Source organism: Osmerus mordax, chromosome 25 (genome assembly GCF_038355195.1).
Source record: "Osmerus mordax isolate fOsmMor3 chromosome 25, fOsmMor3.pri, whole genome shotgun sequence".
In the NCBI taxonomy this organism is placed as follows: Eukaryota; Metazoa; Chordata; class Actinopteri; order Osmeriformes; family Osmeridae; genus Osmerus; species Osmerus mordax.
In genome coordinates this window covers 8223385-8246092 of record NC_090074.1, presented here as the reverse complement: position 1 = coordinate 8246092, position 22708 = coordinate 8223385, and the positions used below count along the sequence as shown (strand labels likewise).

The following is a 22708-nucleotide window of genomic DNA, read 5'->3' as shown; positions in this document are numbered from 1 at the left end:
ATGAATACAGGAAGAAAGGGCAGTTAAATAGTATCACAATATGGAAGGTTTTACTCTCACAAGAAACGTCAGGGGGTGACATCAACATAGCCTTCGCAAGCACAGACAGAGGATGTCATATTTATGGTGCTAGATAGCTTTTGTTTGTAAGGGGTCAGATGGCTGAGCGGTTAGGGAGTCGGGCTATTAATCAGAAGGTTGCCGTGCCAAAGGACGTTGTGTTCTTGGGTAGGCCCACCCTACTTGCCTCAGGGAGAATGTCCCTGTACTTACTGTAAGTCGCTCTGGATAAGAGCATCTGCTAAATGACGTAATGTAATGTTTAGTCTTTTGATGGTCCATAGAAATAGTAAAATTGTGACCTCGGACCTACCCTAGTGTCTCAGACATTCCCTAGTCGCATCATACAAAGAACTAACTTATGGCTATGCAGGCATAAGCAAGCTTTAGCAAACAGCATAATGACAGTTTATTAATGATACGAGCAACATCATTCATAGATAGACATATTTCTCTCCTGGACATGACCACGGATTAGTGTTAGGGTCTATAGCAGGTAAACTTTTGACTGGTACTGTAGATCAAACATTGTTTATCATTTTCAGAACATTCAAATCAGTATAAAAGTAATAAAGCAATCATTATTTGTAATCTTAAATTATTGTGAATTGATCAGTGGTTAATGACAGACCTCTTCACATGTCATTCTGGTGCTAAGTGTGTGTTTGTGTGTGTACTTTGTCAGCACTTCAGCTTGAGATCAACCACCCCCCTCAATTTAGAATAGTTCACATCACAAGCGTTATCTATGCTCTGCTATGCTCAGTTATTACCCTTTTTTTGTCTGTGTATTTTTCCTTAGACTTTTCATCGTTTATTTGTGTTCGTTTTTTATTTTATTTTAAACCATGTTTTTATTCAAGAAAGATCCGACAGTACAGAACCATTTATTTAGGTACAGTGTCTTGATTACTATTGTCCTACATGAGAATCAATCCCATCCCACCCACACCACCCACATACGGCCAACACCGACAAGGCAAAATAAAATAATAATAATAAATACAAACTTTAAGGGGGGGGGGGGGGGGGGGGGGGGGGAGGACGAGGTTGAGAGAGGGAGCAATTCTCACTCTGTGTAAAGCTCACATCATGCATCAGACAACGCAGCTGTGCGTACTGGGCAAAGTTTTTAGGGCCTTAGAGTGGTAAGCCTCTCAAAGTACAACAGCAACAGATCCCATATTTTCTGGAACTTGTCAGTTGATCCTCTAGGAATACTTAATTTTCTTGAATTTCAGGAATAGCATCAGGTCATTAAGCCAGACTGACGCATTCGGTGGTGGAGGAGATTTCCACTCCAGTACTATCCTTCTACGAGCCAAAAAATAAGCAAAAGCAAATGCGTTGTTCTTATTAATTGACATTAAGACCTCACTTACTAATACCAAAAATGTAAATTTCTGCATTCGGCCTCACATTTGTGTCAAATGCTTCATTTAAAGTTTTGCAAACAGTTGACCAGAAGTCACTTAACTTTGAACCAGACCAAAACATATGAGCCATGTCTGCCGAAGTAGAATTGCAGTGGTCACACCTGTCATCAGTGTCTGGATATATTTTGGACAGCTTTGATTTGGTGTAATAAATTCGGTGAAAGACTTTAAACTGTATCAGGTTGAGGCGGGCACATGAGGATGTGCCATTAACTCTACTCTGAGCACAGTCCCAGGCTGCGTCAGATATCTCCATCCCAAGTTCTTCAGCCCAATCAGTTCTGAGTTTATCTATCGACACCTTCTGAAAAGAACAGATTGTGCTGGATATATTTGAAATCTGGCCTTTACGCTGCATAGGAGATTGTAAGATATCATGCAACTCTGAATTTGCTGGTAAGGCTGGAAAGGTTGAACTCAATGTTTGGATAAAGTGACGAACCTGGAAATATCGAAATAAATCTGACCGTTGCAGTTAAAAGTTTTTGGTAAGATCATTAAAGCTGCCAAAAAGACCATCTATATAAAAGTCACTACATCTAATAAGACCAACTCTGTGCCACTGTGTAAAGGTAGGATCCAATCTGGCTGCAGGAAAGAGGTGGTTATTGGAAATAGGGCTACACATAGAAAAGTCAAGAAGTTTGATCTGTTGTCTAAATTGTGCCCATATTTTGAGAGTAGAATGTACTACAAGTAGGGGTGGAACGGTATATGTATTCCTACCGAACCGTACGGTACAGGCGTCACGGTTCGGTGCATGAAATTACACAGAGAATACATGGTATAAAAATAAATAAAACTTGCATGCAAATTAATTAATGTAATGCAGAACTACTGTTAGATACACGTGTTCTTTAGGGACATCTAATCTGTAGCTCTGAAGCTCTGATTGGCGCCGCCATGAGTCAGAGATAGGCTAGCTAGCAGCACTAAGGACGAGTATGGCGAGCCACGAGAGATAGAGGACCCGCCGGCCTTTTTAAGATTGCAAGTTTGGGAAAACTTCGGTTTCCCATTCAGTTACAGTAGTACAGGTGAGAGAGTGGTCGATAAGATGAGCACTGTGTGTAGGCGTTGTTCAGCAGTTGTGGGGTATGTGAGTGGAAATACATCTAACATGCTAACGCATATAACGCATCCGGAGTGTGCTAAATTACTAAAAATGTCCGACGCCATCACCCAGGTGTGCCAATTACTGGAACGAGACAAAACATTTTTTTCAACTTCTCCCACAGTGCTTAACCAGCCATTAGATACACATACAAATAGGGCCCAAAAAATTACTGACGCAATCGGAATTTACATGTCATCTTCAATGCGCCGTATTCACTCGTAGAGGAACCTGGTTTGTTTTGCTTTTCCCTCCATTGTACCGAACTCGTACCAAACCGTGATGTCTGAACCGCGGTATGAACAGAACCGTGACTTCAGTGTACCGTTCCACCCCTAACTACAAGGTTTGAATACTGCGATGGTGGTAAAAGTAACTTTGCTGTAATAAGAGCGGAGAGAGATGTTGATATGCAGGAGTTTGCTTCAACATGGCACCATTCTCTTTCTGGAGACTGATACCAGTATATAACTTGTTGTACAGTTAGGTCCATAAGTATTTGGACATTGACACAATTTATCATTTTGGCTCTGTATACCACCACAATCGATTTGAAATGAAACAATCAAGATGTGCTTTAAGTGCAGACTTACAGCTTTAATTTCAGGGTATTTACATCCAAATCAGGTGAACGGTGTAGGAATTACAACACATTTTATATTTGCCCCCCCCCCCTTTTTAAGGGACCAAAAATAATTGGACAAACTAACATAATCATCAATCTAATTGTCACTTAATACTTGGTTGCAAATCCTTTGCAGTCAATGACAGCCTGAAGTCTGGAACCCATAGACATCACCAGACGCTGGGTTTCGTCCCTGGTGATGCTCTGCCAGGCCTCTACGGCAACTGTCTTCAGTTCCTGCTTGTTCTTGGGGCATTTTCCCTTCAGTTTTGTCTTTAGCAAGTGAAATGCATGCTCAATTGGATTTAGGTCAGGTGATTGACTTGGCCATTGCAGAAAATTCCACTTCTTTGCCTTAAAAAACTCTTTGGTTGCTTTCGCAGTATGCTTCGGGTCATTGTCCATCTGCACTGTGAAGCGCCGTCCTATGAGTTCTGAAGCATTTGGCTGAATCTGAGCAGATAATATTGCCCGAAACACTTCAGAATTCATCCTACTGCTTTTGTCAGCAGTCACATCATCGATAAATACAAGGGAACCAGTTCCATTGGCAGCCATACATGCCCACGCCATAACACTACCTCCACCATGCTTCACTGATGAGGTGGTATGCTTTGGATCATGAGCAGTTCCTTCCCTTCTCCATACTCTTCTCTTCCCATCATTCTGGTACAAGTTGATCTAGGTCTCATCTGTCCATAGGATGTTGTTCCAGAACTGGACAGGCTCTTTTAGATGTTTTTTGGCAAACTCTAATCTGGTTTTCCTGTTTTTGAGACTCACCAATGGTTTACATCTTGTGGTGAACCCTCTGTATTTACTCTGGTGAAGTCTTCTCTTAATTGTTGACTTTGACACAGATACGCCTACCTCCTGGAGAGTGTTCTTGATCTGGCCAACTGTTGTGAAGGGGTTTTTCTTCACCAGGGAAAGAATTCTTCTGTCATCCACCACAGTTGTTTTCCGTGGTCTTCCGGGTCTTTTGGTGTTGCTGAGCTCACCAGTGCGTTCTTTCTTTTTAAGAATGTACCAAACAGTTGATTTGGCCACACCTAATGTTTTTGCTATCTCTATGATAGGTTTGTTTTGATTTTTCAGCCTAACGATGGCTTGCTTCACTGATGGTGACAGCTCTTTGGACTTCATATTGAGAGTTGACAGCAACAGATTCCAAACACAAATACCATACTTGAAATGAACTCTAGACCTTTTATCTGCTCCTTGTCAATGAAATAACGAACTCCCTTTATGAGGGAATAACATACACCTGGCCATGGAACAGCTGAGCAGCCAATTGTCCAATTACTTTTGGTCCCTTAAAAAGGGGGGGGCCACATATAAAATGTATTGTAATTCCTACACCGTTAACCTGATTTGGATGTAAATACCCTGAAATTAAAGCTGAAAGTCTGCACTTAAAGCACATCTTGATTGTTTCATTTCAAATCCATTGTGGTGGTATACAGAGCCAAAATGATGAAAATTGTGTAAATGTCCAAATACTTATGGACCTAACTGTATATTTAGGAAATGTAATCTAAAATGTAACATTGTCGAGTGTTGTCTGCTTTATATTAGGGTTAGGGTTAGTGACCGCCGTTGCCGCTGCCGCCGTTGCCGCTGCCGCCGTTGCCGCTGCCGCCGTTGCCGCTGTAGCCGCTGCCGTCGCTGCCGCTGTTGCCGCTGCGGCCGTTGCTGCTGCGGCCGTTGCCGCTGTGTGCTTTGCTTGCATGTGATGTTTTAGGCTGGAAGTAGGCCTACTCCGGTGATAACTAAACTCAGCCTGACAATCAGTACACACAGCCTTGGTTTTGTCAACCGAGCCGTCTGGCAACTTTTTGAAATGGAAATTCCCATCTAAAAGCCCTCTCTCCATCATTCAGCTACCGTCGGCATTCGAAGTCATGTGACGACAGGTGATTCCAAGGGTAAAAAAGAAACCTGCGTTAACGGCTCTATTTTTTAAAATCGCGTTAATGTGAGATTACATTAACGCGTTATTATCGCGTTAACTTCGCCAGACCTAAAAATAGTACAAAGATCTCCAATGTCTGCCTCCAGAACATAGGCAGACCGCTGGTCCCACTCTAAATCTTGAATCTTCCGAGGATGCAATAATTCTTAACTAAACCGTTAACCTACGTTACACGTAACGTTAAACAGTAATAGTTAGGTAACATTAATGTATTGCTAGGTATAACCAGCTAGCCACCATTAGTAAATGAGTCACAGTTTAGAATGACCCCAAACACTGGTATATCGGAAAATTGATGAAACGGCTACAGCTGTCAAAAGCCCCCTAAGGCTGCCCGACATGATTGATGCGATGGGCAGAGCTGTTGGCGCTCAGACTGTGACTTTACAATGCAATATGGATAACATCATGGAGAAGTTAGAGGCTCTGCAAAGGAAAGTGTACCGATTTGGAGACCATAATGTGTAGACGTGGAAATTGAATGTGGCTACGCGACCAAACAACAACCCCAATCTTATCTGCTTTCGGCCCCGTAACCAGCACAGGCCTTGGCCAAGGCCGTTGCTGGAACAACAACTCCCCTGGAGAGCGCTGCAGTGAGACTCTCTTGTAGTCTCTTCCCTTCCCCCCTCCCACAGACACCTGTGGATTGCGGTCTCTGTCTGGGTCACGACCAAGGATGTCTCCATGGCAATACAATCTGCGAACTGTGAATCTGACTGATTGTGGCCTAGGCGAAGGCGTCAGGCCAGGCCTACTCATTCACTAACTTTCACCTACTACAGATATGCCATCACCCCCCCACCCCCATCCAACGCCTTCGCCTGCTTCGTTCCCCCAGTGTGGCAGGTGGGTCTGTGACCAGCGCCTCTTACGGCCGCAGGTCCAGATGCTGCTTGTTTGCACTGGCTTCCCACCCCTGCATGTCATGAGTTCTGTAATGTTGTACAATGTATGTGCTGAGGTGTTTTTTTCCTGTTCCCACACTGTACTCCTCTAGGAGCATAGTCTGGGGGTTGACTTTTTCTCTCCTCTCCTCTCCTCATGTTTCTGCTGAGATTTTCAAGGGGGCGCCAATAATGGCTCGGTCGGTATCTTTCGGCCAAAGTAAATTCCTTGTCTGTGCAAACTTTCATGGCGAATAAAAACCCATTCTGATTCTGATTCTGATTATTACCGTTCTACGGCGTTAAAAACACTTTTAAAGGGGTCATTGACTGCAAAACCAAGATTACCTTGTCATAGTTGAATAACGACAGTTCGTGGATAAAATGGACATACAGCGAACCACAAACTCCATTGACACATCTTTCCTATGCAAATCTCACAATTTGAAACTGCTGCTGTAAAACGGTAGGTTTAAAAAAATCCCCCGTTGTGACGTCACAACAACTGAGTTGAATCACAATAGTTTGTTTGCTAAGCTGTGGTGCTAACGTTACCCACCAAAGTCATTCTACAGCATAGAACAGCATCCTGGACATTTTCAGCCCAACCAATGTTACATACCCTATTCGGAGACCTTAAGGAACAGTGTGAATTAGCCTATAAAATCAGTAAATGACCCTTTTAAGGAAAGTTATAAGCAAGTTAGGCCTGAGCTCTCCTCTCGTGCTGCTGCATGGCCCACGTGTTCGATTTCTGACAAATGTACACCTGCCTGTATTTTGTTCCTGATTTTGCCTGTCATTTTGAATTCAGTGTCTTTGGATTCCGAGTCTGCCTGCTAACTTTATACCAGTTTGCTATGTGAATTGTACTGTATCTACATGTATGTACCATAGACTGTGTCATACTGAGCACAGTGTGTATTCTTGTGTGGTTCTTTTAATTTGGAATCGATGTTGTTGAGCCTTTATCTTCTGTTCCTTTGTCCAGGTTCATCCCAGAGTCCCCCCGGTGGCTGCTCTCTCAGGGCAGAGTGGAGGAAGCCGAGGCCATACTGAGGAGAGCTGCCAGACAGAACCGAGTTCAGGCTCCTGACATCATCTTTCAGCCTCCACAGGTCAGTCTAGCTGCTCGCTCAGTCCTGATCAGTCCAGGGGTCGCACAGTGGTCAGCGATTGGTCGCAGTTGGAGACCACTTTCATCGGATAGCACATCCATCTGGATGAAAAGGAGAGAGGGAGAGAGTTGAACAGACAGAAAGAGAAACATAGGAAGAGAGAAACTAGGATTGAAAGAGTCAGAGGGGGACTAAGAGGGTGTATGAGAGAAAGAGGGAAAGGGAGAGAGTGAAAAAGACAGAGGGCAACAAAGAGAGACATACTTAGTAACGGATGAGGGAGAGATGGATGGAGAGAAAGAGAAAGAAAGATTGGACTCCTGCCAAGGCTTACACTGACCAACAACAAATCCCCTTCTTTCACTGGAAGTGCACGTCGGTTAGTTAGTGTGTTCCCTGCAGCCTGGTCCTCCATGATAAGCAATGCCTCTGACAGGAACAGCAACCAACACTTTGCAATTAGACAGGAACCCTGTGAAGCAGGAATGTCGAAGTTTAGTGAGCTGAGCACAGAGAACCTCACAACTCGCCTACAGGCCTACAAAGGTTTCCATATTCAGTTTGTAACTATCATTGTCTGTTCTGACTGATTTAACATGTTATGTTGTTGTTGAGATATCATTTTTGCACTGTATTTGAGATGTTAATGTTGCACAAATGCACTGTATCTGGTAAATACAGACCGTTCCTTGACTCTCACCACCAAAATACTGCTAGAACTATACACTTCTGATCCTGATGACTTTATGCTGTACTTTCTATATTAACTACTTGCATGTCACTTTGGTTTAAACATTTTTTTAAGTACATATTTACATGTTTACATTAAGGAAAGCTCTGAATGAATGAAGGATGCAGTTTAGGAACAACAGGGCCGCCATTTTGTTCGCAGTGCACCTGCCCTAGGTGATCTCTGACCCAAAGTTGGAGGTGTTAGTTACACTATGTCCACACAGCTGCCTGGCTGTTGACATATTGGCGCCCACCCTCCTCTCATTTGAAACACAATTATCTCTGAGTCCTGTACGTGTGTGTGTGGTTGTGTGTGTGCATTTGTGCGTGTATATGTGTGTGTGTTTAGATGGAGCTGGCGTCTGGGAAGTTAGAAACCTACAACATCTGTGACCTGTTGCGTTCTAGAAACATCTGTTGGGTCTCAGTCACCCTGTGGATTGTCTGGTGAGTCCCTCAGATGCCCCTCAGACGCCCGAGTCGCCGGCAACAAACACAGAGCACCCAGATGTTCCTGGAGCCTCAGCCTTAGCCTGGTCCCAGCCTCAGCTTCCAGACTTCTCTACCCCTAGCCCTGGCCTCAGCTTTTCCCAGACTTCTTTACCCCTAGCCCTAGCCTCAGGCCTGTTCCATACTTGACCTCCAGACCAATCTAGCCCTAGTGTTACTCTCAGCCATAGCTCTAACTCTACCCAAGCCTCAGCCCCAACCTCCAAACCCAGCCTGTAACATAGTCACACAGCCCTCTCTCCCTTTTTCTCTATCTCGGACCACCCTTACCAACCCCCCCTTCATCCCTCTATCCCTTACCTACCCCCTTCATCACTCTATCCCTTACCTTCCCACCCTTCATCCCCCTATCCCTTACCAACCCCCCTTTCGTCTCTGTCTAGGACTGTCATGTCCATCGGCTACTTCGCCCTGTCCCTCAACACGTCCAACCTTCATGGCAGCTCCTACCTCAACTGCTTTGTGTCGGCGACCATCGAGGTACCGGCTTACCTGCTGGCCTGGCTCCTGTTCCGATTCTGCGGACGACGGCCTTCCCTCTGCTGGACACTGTTCCTGGGAGGAGTGATGATGTTTTTTACCCACCTCCTACCTCCAGGTGAGACTACCCTTGAGTCACAGCTCATAGCTCCAGGTCTCAGACTCCACACCTGATCACGTTGGCCTTTCTCTCTGTAATCTGTTCTTCAGGCCTGAGCTGGATTTCCACGACTCTGGAAATGTTGGGGAAGTTTGGCGTGACGGTGGCTTTTTCCATCTTGTACGCCTTCACAGCGGAGCTCTACCCCACTGTCCTGAGAAACACAGCCGTGGGGGTGTGCTCCATGGCATCCCGCATTGGCAGCATCTCAGCGCCGTACTTCATATACCTGGGTTGGTTGTAGAATGTTTAAATACTTTTTGTATTTAAACAAAAAAATATATAAAGACAATGTATTTTATGTTTTACCTAATCAACTGCATAGTTTTAGGTCAATGTTTATTTTGATATTGATGCATGCAACACGTTCCAAAAAAGTTGGGACAGGAGCCATTTAGGACTAATAGCAATGTGACAAGTTGATTTACGAAGGTGATATGAAACAGGTGAGGCAATTATGTAATCATAGTATATAAGGAGCTTCCAAAAAAAGGCCTTGTCCTTTAAGAGCAAGGATGGGTTGAGGCTTGCCAATCTGCCAACATATGCGTCACAAATTAACCAACACTGAGAACAAAATTCCCCAAAGACAAATCGGTAGGAGTTTGGGCATTTCACCTTCTACAGTGCACAATATAATTTTAAGATTCAAGAAATCCTGTCAAATCTCGGTGCGTAAAGGGCAAGGCCGAAAACCACTTCTGAATGCGCGTGATGTCCCAACTGTTTTTGGAGTATGTTGCAGTCATCAGATTTGAAATGAGTGTATTTTTTTTATGTATTAAATTCACAAAGTAAAACATCAAATGATGTGTTAATAATTTGTTTTCAATATAGCACAGGGTGAATGTAATTTCAAATGACTATTTTTGTTAGTTCTTTTGCATTTTCCATACTGTCCCAACTTTTTCGGAATTGGGGTTGTATATAGGCAAGTTGTAGAATGTTTTCTCATGTCTCTTGTACAAGGTTGGGTTATATCCTGTCACCTGAAAGGGGTTGCAGAATGTTCTATCTTTTGACAGTTTCCAAAAAAAGAATAGTGATTAGTGTTTCTTTTGTAGAATCGTTTCTTCTACTTTTACTTTGTATGTCTACTTTGCATGTCTTTTTCTCCTTCTCTCTCGCCTCTCTTTTCCTTTTCGTCTCTCTCTCTCTCCCTCCTCCTGGTCCATCTATTGTTGTTCTGATCTATATCTGTGTTTTCTTCTCTCTCACACTGTTTCAGGGGAGTACTCCAAGTCCCTTCCCAACATCCTGATAGGTGGTCTGACCATTCTGTCCGGACTGCTCAGTCTGCTGCTGCCAGAGAGCCACGGCGTGCCTCTTCCCGACACCGTCGACCACATGCAGAGCTTCCCTGGGTAGGAGGAAAACGGCATCCACTGGCTGAATACAGTAACTGCAGGATGGGCACTAAATCTTTATTTTATAAATGGATCTTCTCACTCCCCCTGCTGTTGAACTTCTGTAACTGTGTTTCAGTGTCTCCTTTACAAAGATGCAGAGAAATAATTCAGATCTTATTTAAGTACTTTCAGACATTATTTAAGTACTTTAACCACTGCAGAGGTTTAATTCCTAACATGATTACAGTCCATCTGTGGAATAAATATCACTCTGGATAAGAGCGTCTGCTAAATGACAATGTAAATAAGATGAAAACATCAGGAAACACTTGATGCCATGAGTTTAGCTCCAGTGTCTCAAAGCCAACTTTTGAAGACTGTTTTAGCCAAGTGTTCAAAACAAAATCCCTCTCCTTCTCATAGGTGTATAAAGCGAGAGGTGTGTAAATGCACCTGTCCATCAGGAGAGGAGGACGAGCAAGCCATGGAGATGTCGCCACAGCTAACACTCAAAAGCCCCTCAGCTGACCCATGTATTTATCTGTCACATGATCTCTGAACATACTGTTAGCTATAGTGTGAATCTCTATGGTCGCTTAGCAGATGGTTGACTTACTAGCTAAATTTTTGTCTGTAATCTATCCATCCAGTAGAGAACACTTATGTTCACTTATAATTGACAGTAAAGTGGTTTCTTTGTTTACCTCACTCCCAAATGACAGAAAATGAAATAGAATACAGTATCTTTATTTCAAAGACATGACACTAATATCTATATATTGAAATACTACATATTAAATCCTATGTAACATAGATAATATATATTTGAATGTTTATGGTGATAGGCTTTATGGAAGCCTAACATAGTAGAAACAGTTGCATCAAAACAATTGGATAATCCTGTGTAAAAATTGTCCTAACCTATATTAGGCCTATGACTTAAACTTACCCTCATTCTTTTCCTTCTAGGGATATTTTTTTTAAACATTTACTCATATTGCATTTATTAATAAAGAACCCCCTTTGAAACCAGCTGATTCTAACAACGTTGTCACTGGTAGTATCTTTGTTGGAATCTAGTACCACCTTCAAACTTAAAATATGCCCCCAAAAACGTTTATAAGCTTGAAATGTATTTCTGGAAAACTGGCAAATACAACAAGCTTTGAAAGGGCGTATAAAAATAGAGGGGGGTTAATATCACAGCCTGGAAACAGGACTTGGCCTGTATCCCTTCTGCTGCTGTTTTGCAGTTTTAGGTAGCTATCTCCCAGAAGTTAGCGAGCTGCTAAAATAATGTTCTACTATGGGTAATCAAGCATGGGTTTGTGACGGTGTGACGTTAGTGACTGTGGCTAGCTAGTTATCCACCATTAGCTTCACTTTTCTCCACAAAAACTAAAATTATGCCTAAACCGTCTAAAGGAATGTTCGTGCAAATACAAGCAACGCAATCGGACCAAGACGAACATTTTGACACCGACATTGTCTATCTAGTGCAAAAATGTACGAAGAATATAGCTTGTGCCTTGCCAAAAGCAAGCACATACAATTAACCCTCTTTTTGCATTGGTAGACACAAACTGTTCTGTTTTAAGTTTTCCATTATTTCTGCACAGTGAAATATAAGAACACATATGTCTACACTGCCAGGGTACTGTTTGCACACCCTGACAGTTGGATGAGTCAAAGAGAAGAGTTAGAGAAGTTAGAACTACAGAGTAAACTCCAGAAATAATTATAGTCTGTTCACATCTTCAACACCTGGGTTCTGTTTAGAAAGGGAGGGAAAAGAAAACCTTCAAGATAATTTCACGAATCTAGCATAATTGTTTATGCATGAATTGGCCCTCAGATGGTGTAAGTTACCAGACCAATGATTTACTAAGGGGAGGAAGAATGCAACCAAAACAGACTAAGTAGCACCAGACAAGAATGAAACACTCAGGGCTGGTTAATAAACTAGAAATCAGTTATACCTGTGATGTATGTTTGAAGTTTAGTTGTCGTTTTGTGTTTAAAGAATACCTTGGCTCAAGATTGAAATGATTCGATAACAAAATAAAATTGCTAATCTGGGTTTGACCGCTTGACATTGCAGTCATATTGAGATTATTTGCCTGGTATTTCCCTGTAACAAATAAAAAGGGAGAAAAATAACACTGTGAAAAAAGATTTTATTATCAGTATCCAAGGAGAAATAATTTCCAACTGTCCACATTCTCTATGCAACAATCAGACAACGAGGTGAAGGGGGTAGGGGTGGAGACCACAGTCCATGCTTATGTGTCGTCTTCATCACTTCCTGCCAGGCTGCTGTCTGTGGAGTCTGCTTCCTGTTCTACTTCCTGGTTCTTTGCAGTCCCTTGCACTGATTGGCTTGAGGCCTTGTTGTCTGGGAGTGTGATTGTGGATGTGGTGCTTGGTTGGTCAGTGCTGCTGTCTGTAGTTGGGTCTGTAGGGGGGCCTGTGGGCTGCTCTAGAGGGTTGGGCCCAGTGGGCTTGGCCCCTTTCCCCTCTAGATAATTGGACCAACCCTTCAGCCTCTCCTCTCGCTCCCTCGAGGTCTCATCCACCTATATACACACAGACACACACACACGCACAGAGACACACAAAAACAGACATATTATCTCTCTCTCAGCACACATTCTTTCACACAGATACACTCTTTCACACAGATACACACCTGATAGTCTGTGGTACCGTCCCAGAGCTGGGCTGACAGCTTGCGTCCCCCGAACCAGCGCCCCTCCAGAGCCACCTGGCACACGTCTGCGTCCTCCGGCTCCTTGAACGCTACAGATGCCACGCCGTCAGGATGGCGCTAGGGAGCAGACACACATCATCACACCTGGGACTATGCGCCTCCCTCTGCAAGTGGATCCTCAACTTCCTAACGGGAAGGCCACAGGTTGGGCAAATCGGTGGCCGCACCTCATCTACACTGATCACCAACACAGACACCCCCAAGGGCTGTGTGCTTAGCCCTCTCCTGTTCTCCTTGTTCACACACGACTGTGCGGCAACGCACAGCTCCAACCTCCTTGTTACATTGTCATTTTTTAGCATACGCTCTTATCCAGAGCGTTAAGTTAAGTGATGAGTCAGCCTACAGAAGAGATTGATACCCTGACATCATGGTGTCAGGACAATAACCTCTCAACGTCAGCAAGATTAAGGAGATGATTGTGGACTATAGGAGGCGGCAGGAGGAGGAGCATGCACCCCTTCACATCAACGGATCTGAAGTGGAAAAGGTCAGCTGCTTGAAATTCAGTGCCCAGCCTGACCTTGTGTTGTTCTGTGCACCTGACAAATACAAACTTATCCTAACTAGAGACTGACCCCTGGTGGAGGGGAAGGAGTCATCACAACTATCCTAACTCCTTACTAGAGATGGGACAATTTCTCGGGAAATTGTGGGGTGTGCTTGCGTCATTTGCAGATGGATCTGTTTTTTTTATTTATGAAGATAGCATAGATTAAAAAGCATACATTTGTTGCTGCTCATTTACACTTCAGAATACTAAGAGTGAAGTGTAGAATGAAACAGGGTTCTCTTCTCATTTCCCTTAGTGCAAGAGGGAATGTGATAGGCTATGTGGCAGCCTCACATTTGCATCAAAACGAAGAAAATGGGTAATCCTGTGTAAAAATGGCCCTAACCTATATTAGGTCTATGACTTAAACTTCCCCTCAGGTTTTTACCTTGTAGTGATATTTTTAAGCATTTACTCATATTGCATTTCATTAATGAAGAACCCCCTTTGAAACAATGATTCTAACAACTTTGTCACTGGCAGTAACTTAGCTTGAATCGCGATTCAAACAGTACCATCTGCAAACTGAAAATACACCCCCAAAGACGTAAATAAGCTTGAATTGTATTTCTGAAAACCAGCTAATATATACTATATCTAAACTTATATATATATAAGTTTACTAGAAGTGATCATTATGTGTCCCTGTCTGAACACTAGGGGGTCATGTGATTTGACCGACTATCGCCGCTATTGAATTATATATTAGTGTTGTCAGTTAAACGCGCTATTAACGGCGTTAACGCAAACCCATTTTAACGGCGTACATTTTTTAATGGCGAGATTAACGTTCTTTTTGGCCTAGAAAACGTTATTTTTTTCACATGCAACAACTAGCAACGTTATAAAACTATAACACCACACCGGATCTAGCTAGACCGGAAACAAAACAACACACTTGTTTGGGCCAAGCCCCCACCCCACGCCCCTCGGCTTGAAGCAACAGCCCCGGTGGATGTAGGTGGTATTGCATTTCTTGTTAGACTTCCGGTCGTTTAATAACTCCAGTCAACATTTACAAAACTATCTCCCCCAATAATTTTTGTTCAATTCTCGAACCTGGCTCATACTACTAGCTTTTTCATAGAATAATTTTTCCTGATTTTTGCTAAGTTTGAAACCAATCCGAAATGGGTAAACTAGCACCCCATGTATTTGCTTACGTCAATAAAAGTTGCCTGCAAATGTGCTCGCGGATACTAACAGGGCACGAGCACAAAAGTTCACATTGGCCGATAGCCGATTTACCTGGAGCTGAAAGAAATGGCTTGAGTTGCCTGCCCTGTTGTAGCAAGTTTAGCAAATGGTTGTCACACATACATGAAATTTTGTTAATATAGTTTATTCCTGTTATTTTAAAACAGATTTGATTTTTCGTAAAAACGTTCATGACACGATGGCAAATATTATATTATGTTAAGCGTGAGCATAGCTTGTTGACATGTCTATCTGGAGCAAAGACAAAGATTAATACTTTAACTGATAACCACAATAGGAAATTATATATATTTAACGACGAGCTAAGTGTTCATGTTAACAGTTTATTTAATCCGATACAATGCGTTGGAAATCATACTATAGGCCCTATAGCCCATTTAGCCCAATAGCCTATTTATAAAAACCAAGTGAAAGGAATACTATACAGTGACAGCATACATTTCCGTAAAGTTTACATCATGTCTCTGATTCTTATCGGACTTGTACCCCATTCTGCCACTGCAATGCCTTAGCTCACACGCTCGCAACCATATAAATCTATGCTCGCGACTGGTTGTCGCAAAAATGACATGTACAGCTAGTTGCAAGCGTGCACGAGGTCTCGGAGCTAGGGAAAAAAAGAGCCACTGTTTAAAGCTAGACCGGAAGAGTCGGAAGTGGAAAGATGGCACGGTCCAGTTTCGTGCTCTCGCTTGCCTCACTGCGCCACTGAGCACTTTTCATAGAAATGAATGGGGACGCCATCTTGGAAGACAAAAGTTGCTTCATCTAGTAATATTAACTTTATGGTTTGGGCTTGCGAGCTGGCTAAAAAGTAGTAGGCTAACATTTCGTTTTGAGTGGATGGTGAGCGCGAGACGCCTAAATGGATGCCAATAAGATTCTGAATGGAAAGTGTACTTTTAAAAAGTTGCCAAATAGTTCCATTGACAAGACCAAAGTGATCTGTGCGTTTTGTCGTTGTGAACTGAGCCATCATCGCAGCACGTCCAGTCTGAAATACCACTTGATGGCCAAGCAAACAGCTGATGCGAATTCTCCGGCCCCTCGTCAAAGTCAGGCGATTGCAATGTTGTTTTCAATACAAAAAAAAACAAACATTTGCACTAAGCAAGCCAATCCACTTTTCCATGTTGATAAGAGCATTAAAATGAGAAAAAAACAACGGGACAAAAAGAAATCAAGTGACATTTAGAATCGATAAAAATGTTTGATTAATTAACAGATTAATTAACTGTGACATTAATGCAATTATTCGCGATTAAATATTTTTATCGTTTGACAGCACTAATATATATTGAATTTCATCGATTGCTCTACAGGACTTACGACCATCATTTGATAGCCCTCTCGTGGTTAATTGCTTTAATAATGTATCAGTCCCACCACATTACTCGCTCAACAGTAACATTCTGTGCTTTGGAGAAATTGATTATCTGCTACAGAAGACCCCGCCCAGCAGGCATAATGTACCATTTCCCTCACCTGGATATGCTGGCTGTGCTCTGTCTTGCTTCTACATGCAGACCTGACCCCGGACCGGACCAGTGTTGCCCCCCCTCATCAGACCAGGCAACGTTTTTCCAATCCTCTATTGTTAAACTTTGGTGAGCCTGTGCGAATTGTAGCCTCAGTTTCCTGTTCTTAGCTGACAGGAGTGGCACCCGGTGTGGTCTGCTGCTGCTGTAGCCCATCTGCTTCAAGGTTCAACGTGTTGTGCTTTCAGAGATGGTATTCTGCAAGTGGTTATTTGAGTTACTGTTGCCTTTCATCTCGAACCAGTCTGCCCATTCTTCTCTGACCTCTGACATCAACAAGGCATTTTCGTCCAAACAACTGCCGCTCACTGGATTATTTATTTTTTTCCGGACCATTGTCTGTAAACCCTAGAGATGGTTGTGCATGAAAATCTCAGATGATCAGCAGTTTCTGAAATACTCAGACCAGCCCGTCTGGCACCAACAACCATGCCACGTTCAAAGTCACTTAAATCCTTTTTCCCCCATTCTGATGCTCGGTTTGAAATTCAGCAAGTTGTCTTGACCACATCTACATGCCTAAACGCATTAAGTGGCTGCCATGTGATTAGCTATTTGTGTTAACAAGCAATTGAAGAGGTGTACCTAATAAAGTGGCTGGTGAGTGTAGGTTGTGCCTTGTCAAAGGCAGACACCCAATAATAAATAAATAGTATATATGAGAATATAGGTGACGCCTTGCCAAGGCAGGAACACCCAATAAAGGAAAGAAAGACAAGGAGCAACAAGCTGCAGGGAGGACAGTTCTTGAGGGACACTCACATCAAAGATGATGACCTTCTTCACCTGGCCAAACTTCTCACACTCCGTCCTCAGGTCATCCCGGATCTCGTTCAGAACCAGAGGGTCTTCCTGGGGGGAGACAGGGGTTGAGGACCCGGTGAGTGAAAGGGGGAAGGAGTGACAGCTCCTTCCATTACTAATCGCTAATCACTCATGTTGAAACATAACGACCTGTTAAATTGAACTGTTTAACTACAGCTATTCTTGTTATCCTCATAAAGTTATAGTATGTAGAAAGTAGTGCTGTCACAAAAACCGGTACCAAGTCGGTACTCAAACTAAATAAATGGTACCAGAACTTCTGAAGTACCGTGTTGCAGTCAGAAATAATCTCACCAGAAGTCGCTTGTGGCTCTCTAAATCTAGCGACAACGTTGTTAAATTGGCAACACTTGACAAGCAGCTAATGCTGCAGGGGCTCCACTAAAAGTTGTTGACAAGAAAAGTGAAAAATGCCACATATGGAAATAGCTTCGGTGGCAGATGACAATGAGAATATCGTCGTTCACCAGAAAACAATTTACAAACATCAACGTTCAGGGCTCTCAAATGTTATCAAAATTTTGGCGTGAGATTACCATACATGTAATGTATGTCGTGAGTCTCACGGCGAATGCATGAGCCTTGAGAGCCTTGAACGTTCATGTCCTTTATGATTTGTAGCAGACTGCAAATGCAATACCTAATACTGGGGCTTACAAAAGGAGAGGGCACCACAGGCTTAACACATTTTTACAGAGGCTTTTATATGACAGTTTGCTAAAAATTTGTGTTTTGGAGATTGGGATGTATACAGCTCTGGAAAAAAATTGATATGAACCTTTTTCTTTCAATTTAAAAAAAGTCCACTGCAAATTGTATCCTTCTGTTCCTCACTCAAAATGGTCCTTTTCAACTTTTTTTCAATTGAAAGAAAAAGGTCCACTGGTCTCAAATGTTTCCAGAGCTGTATTTACGACCAAAATTTTAAGGGCACCATGAGGCATGTTGAATCCATTCTTTCTACTTCTAAAAATGATCAAGTTTTATAGAAGATTTATATTTTTTAGCTCTACAAATGATCTCTCAGTCATTTGCTGAGTTGGCTAAATGTCTATACTCAGTTCACAGTGTCCACATACATTTAGTTTGCCTTTAGGCCTACATGCATTGTGATTGTAGTACAATTGATCAAGTACAGTGAAATTTCACTGGTATTGGTACCGACTACTGAAATGTTGGTACCGTCACAACACTAGTAGAAAGGTATACAGTATAATGTTCATCAACCTATATACTAAGCCTAGTCTTAGATAAGATGGAAAGAAAAAAGAAAAATAGTTTTAAACTAGTTCAGAGGCAGTACTCATGGGAGTCAGATGGCTGAGCGGTGAGGGAGTCGGGCTAGTAATCTGAAGGTTGCCAGTTCGATTCCCGGCCGTGTCAATTGACGTTGTGTCCTTGGGCAAGGCACTTCACCCTACTTGCTTCGGGGGGAATGTCCCTGTACTTACTGTAAGTCGCTCTGGATAAGAGCGTCTGCTAAATGACTAAACATACTCAGACCAACCCCCATCTGGGAGAACCCAGCTGCAGGTTCTACAGCTGTGGTGGAAAATTGTAATACAGTTATAATGTGTGTGTTTTATATATGAGGAATGTGTTTTAATGGAAGTCTAAAGTTGGTTAAGAAGCTTGATACAATGAATGTTGAATCAACTCCATTTGGTAGAGATGCCATTTGCAGTTTATGACACCTGGGGAGGATGAGACAGCTGGTCTGGAGACAATGTGGATTCAATTGTATTGTTATTGTGATCTGAGGGAGCAGTTTAAGATAGATGAACTGATCAAGCTGCTCTGACCCTTCCTGTTGCATGGGTGGGGTTAATTAAATACTTGTTTGAAGATGTCCACACAAAGGACAGTTGACCATTTGACTGGTGAACTCCTGTGGTTTTACCATCTACTGGTTTGGAGAGAGATGCCACATCAAAGAACTGTGGGACACTTGGTATGGAGTCAAACTGTCACTGAGCAGTGCTGACCAATCACAGAGTTTGCTACATTGATGGATTGACCATCAGAAGAACCATTTGATCTAAAGTTTATATAAGGCAGGGTTTTAGGGTTGTTCTTCATCACTCTTGCAAACGACCTGTGGCTAGCACCTCCTTCGTTATGACTGATCACAAAGTACTTTGTTAATTCTTGATTTGTACAAGCAAAATAAATTTATTGAAACCGCCATCTCTTGACTATTCAAATCTACACAGTGCCACTAGAATTTTTCCATCACACAGCCTCACCTCAAAGTCGCTGGGGTGGAACATGTTCTGGATTATCAGAACACGCTCGTGTCTCTTTCTCACCTCCCCCTTCTTCTCCGGTCGCCAGTCCAGCTGCCTGTCAATCAATTACAACTACCAATCATGTGTCAGGCCCCAACCAGGACAGCCAATCAAGACACAAGCTGGCTGTCAATCCCACAAGTCCTTCATAAACACCGAATAATGATCGCAATAATTCCACATGCAGACCGGACCTCGACCAGCCGGGGAGCACCTACTTCTGCTGTGCCTGCAGCTTCTTCCTGTACTCCTTGCTCTTCTTCTTCTTCTTGCTGGAGTCGTACTGGCCCTTAAGCTCAAACCTGGCTGCCTCCACGTGGAGCTTGTAACCCCGCACCTCCGACTCGTCTATCAGACGCAGAGCCAGGGCCACCGACTCCTTCTGTGTGTGTGTGGACAGAGGGGGTTATTAATAGAGAGTGGCAGCCACGTATACACACACTCCTTTAAAAGATTAGGGGAGGGGGTGATTGGATGGGTGGATAGACCCAGAATCACTGACTCCCTCTATAAGGGGGGGGGGGGGGTAGTAGAGAGGGGGGGTGTATAGAGACGTATACCCACAGCCTCCTTCTCTAGTGAGGAGAGAAGACAAACACAGGAGTGTACCTTGAGGTAGCAGCAGAGGCCATCTCCCTTCTGGTTGCCCTGGGCATCCTTGTACAGCTTGACCTTGTACTCCTCAGTGATGGGGTCTCTCATGACAATGCCACACTTGGACATGAGCTCCACAAACTCCTCCGTGGAGATGTCTGGAGGCAGGCCTAGAGGGACACCAGCAGGGAATCACCATAACACCTGACAATGTCCACCTGAAAGCAGTGTTGTGCTGTGGAGTGTGTTCCTACCATGTGTGTGTGTGCAGATTGTGCACAAAGGTTCGAGAAGCAAGTTGATACTACAATGTGTGTGTATAGGTTGATTACAGTAAATAGTCAAGCAAAAATAAAGAAAGTGACCTACCTGACACATATACGTTGGTATTCTTGTCTTTGTCTACATCAAACCATCCTGCAGACAGAGAAACGTTAGATATTCTTTACAGTGGGGCTCCGCAGTCCAACAATTACTCATGCTTCCCAAACAACAGAAGAGCCCAAATACAGCTGTTAAAAGTGCTGTAAAGCTAATTCCATGATTTGCTTCTCAGTACATTATATACATGTGAATTTAGTTGCTGAAAGCAGGGGCAAAGCTCTCAAACGTTTTGTTTAGGTGTTTGTTTAGATGTTGTTAACGTCACAGCCACCTATCTACGTCAGATCACAGACAGTTTATATAACCTGCATTCTGTTACTCAGCTGGTACGATGCAAAGACAAAGTAATTAACACACAAAACACTCAGAGACTGCAGGTAGGTCTGTTCTGATATCTGCAATTGATTTGGCTAGTTGTTGCTGTTGTTGCTAAATTCGAGGGGGCGGAGATTCAGCTCCTTCAGGCGACACGCCCCCCAGTATCAAGCAGAGAAGACTGCTGATTTTCTCACAATTTCAAAGCCTATTTTAACATACTTGTCTGTTTTTTTCATTCGAATTTGGATGGGTAGGTAACAACACATTCTTCTGTGGTGTAATGAACTTAAAACTCATTTTCAGTTCTGCTTTACAGCCACTTTAAGCGGCTAGCTAAAGAGTAAAACCAAATCAACACTTGTTCAGATCAGTCATCCTGTGACAGGCCAACTTCTCCAACCTCAAGTCTACAACTTTTATCTGTAGTACTTACATGCACAATCTGTATGTCGTTTTGGATAATAGTGACTTCTCAAATTAATTAAATGTGAAATCTACCACCACACTCCTAGATAAGACACCAAACTCCAACTGGGAGTATCGTTCCTCCTATTCTGTACCTGGATCTGCTTTCCTCTTCTCTCCCTTCTGTTTGTCCTCCTTTCCTGGGCCCTGGTCCTGGTTCTTAGTGGGGGTCGGGTCTGTGTTCTTTGATTTGCCGTCTGGACCCTGAGCTGCTGGGGCAGAACCGGCCACCACCGCTGCATCCGGGTCATGCTCGCCTTCCTTGGTGAATCCATAGTTGGCGTGGTATGCTGCCAGGAAGTCCTCTGTGATCTGCGTGGGCAGAAGGGATGCAAGTTACACTGAGTTTGCATGGAGCATCGTGCACCACAAACAACCTTTCAGCAAGAAGGAAGCAACAGTGTAGCAGGGAAATAGACTGAAAGGCAGATGGATATGCAGTTGGCAAAACCTGACAGACAGACAGACAGACAGACAGACAGACAGACAGACAGACAGACAAGCAGACAAGCAGACATACCTTGGGGAACCAGGCCTTTTTGTTGTGGTCCCAGTCATAGACAGTTCCATCTTCTGGGTCGGTGAAGGTGTAGGGATCGGTCCCGTCCCCTGGCTTCTGGCCGTACAGCTGCTGCAGGCGCAGCTGTTCCTCAAACTCCTTGTTCCCGGAGTTGTCACCACTCATCTAAAATAAATGCACAAAGGGGTACGTCAACGCACCATTCGTCTGAAGGCATCGATCCGTTATTCATATCACGCAAGCTACTTGCGATTCAATACCAGTCCATTAGCTAGCTAAGCTACCCATACGAGCATGGGCTACAGATTAAGTATAACGCCGGGGAAGATACATAATGATGTGCTTATATTTAGTTAGTTAGCTTAATTAAATAGCAGTAACCTAGTTCCTTTCTAGGGTTGGCTGGGCTACTTGACAGCGAGTAATGCAAGCTAGCTAACTAGTGTTAGCCTAACTCGTTCAGAAGCCAGTGTTAATACTGGCTCGCATCATAGATACCCTACCGCTAAGCTATATCACGGCTTGCATTGCAACGTTAGGAACTCAGTAAACATGTCATAAAATCTATACAACATTGAGTTTTTGCTCAAACATCAGTCAGGAAAATAACACCCAAAAGCTATATTACGTTCGTTATTCGTTAGCTGAACTGTACCTTTGAACCGCGACGACGCTTGAACAACAGACCCACTTCCGATCTGGTCAACTTCAGTTCCGCCAGGACTGACTTTGGGTAAACTCGATATATTTATCACACAGTCCGCCGGTTACCCGATCAGATTATGAAAC

At 43.3% G+C, this 22708-nt stretch overlaps 2 protein-coding genes across 5 annotated transcripts in view; one reads left to right on the top strand and one right to left on the bottom strand.

Moving 5' to 3' along the window:
- Positions 1-13258, top strand: part of LOC136933703 (organic cation/carnitine transporter 2-like) — a 24525-nt gene extending 11267 nt beyond the window's left edge. The window contains exons 5-11 of one of the 3 annotated variants that reach the window (XM_067229203.1): positions 7089-7215; positions 8297-8394; positions 8841-9055; positions 9148-9330; positions 10326-10461; positions 10870-10979; positions 13128-13220. In XM_067229203.1, the coding sequence (XP_067085304.1) occupies positions 7089-7215; positions 8297-8394; positions 8841-9055; positions 9148-9330; positions 10326-10461; positions 10870-10979; positions 13128-13171 (913 nt within the window). In that variant the 3' untranslated portion in view covers positions 13172-13220. Of the gene's footprint in view, positions 1-7088; positions 7216-8296; positions 8395-8840; positions 9056-9147; positions 9331-10325; positions 10462-10869; positions 10980-13127 lie in introns of all 3 variants that reach the window. The other 2 variants (XR_010874829.1, XM_067229204.1) reach the window with 2 other exon arrangements.
- htatsf1 (HIV-1 Tat specific factor 1) lies at positions 12604-22708 on the bottom strand. Of its 2 annotated transcripts, none has more exons than XM_067229207.1 (10): positions 22575-22708; positions 21920-22084; positions 21495-21711; positions 20602-20649; positions 20248-20402; positions 19857-20020; positions 19597-19693; positions 17288-17377; positions 13136-13273; positions 12604-13022 (listed from the first exon to the last, which is right to left on the bottom strand). In XM_067229207.1, the coding sequence occupies exons 2-10, from the start codon at positions 22082-22084 to the stop codon at positions 12729-12731; spliced, it is 1368 nt and encodes a 455-aa protein (XP_067085308.1). In that variant the 5' UTR covers positions 22575-22708; the 3' UTR covers positions 12604-12728. The 2 variants fall into 2 exon arrangements, with proteins under 2 accessions (XP_067085308.1, XP_067085309.1); XM_067229208.1 differs by lacking the exon at positions 22575-22708 and adding an exon at positions 22548-22569.

What these genes read in the sequence shown, in the direction of transcription:
- htatsf1 (XM_067229207.1), bottom strand. Translation starts at nt 22,084, where the DNA reads ATGAGTGGTGACAACTCCGGGAACAAGGAGTTTGAGGAACAGCTGCGC. An exon ending in TACCAACGTATATGTGTCAG is followed by an intron (nt 20,403 to 20,601) that starts GTAGGTCACTTT and finishes GTGTCCCTCTAG; the next exon opens with GCCTGCCTCCAGACATCTCC. An exon ending in AGAAGGTCATCATCTTTGAT is followed by an intron (nt 13,274 to 17,287) that starts GTGAGTGTCCCT and finishes TCTGCTCCCTAG; the next exon opens with CGCCATCCTGACGGCGTGGC.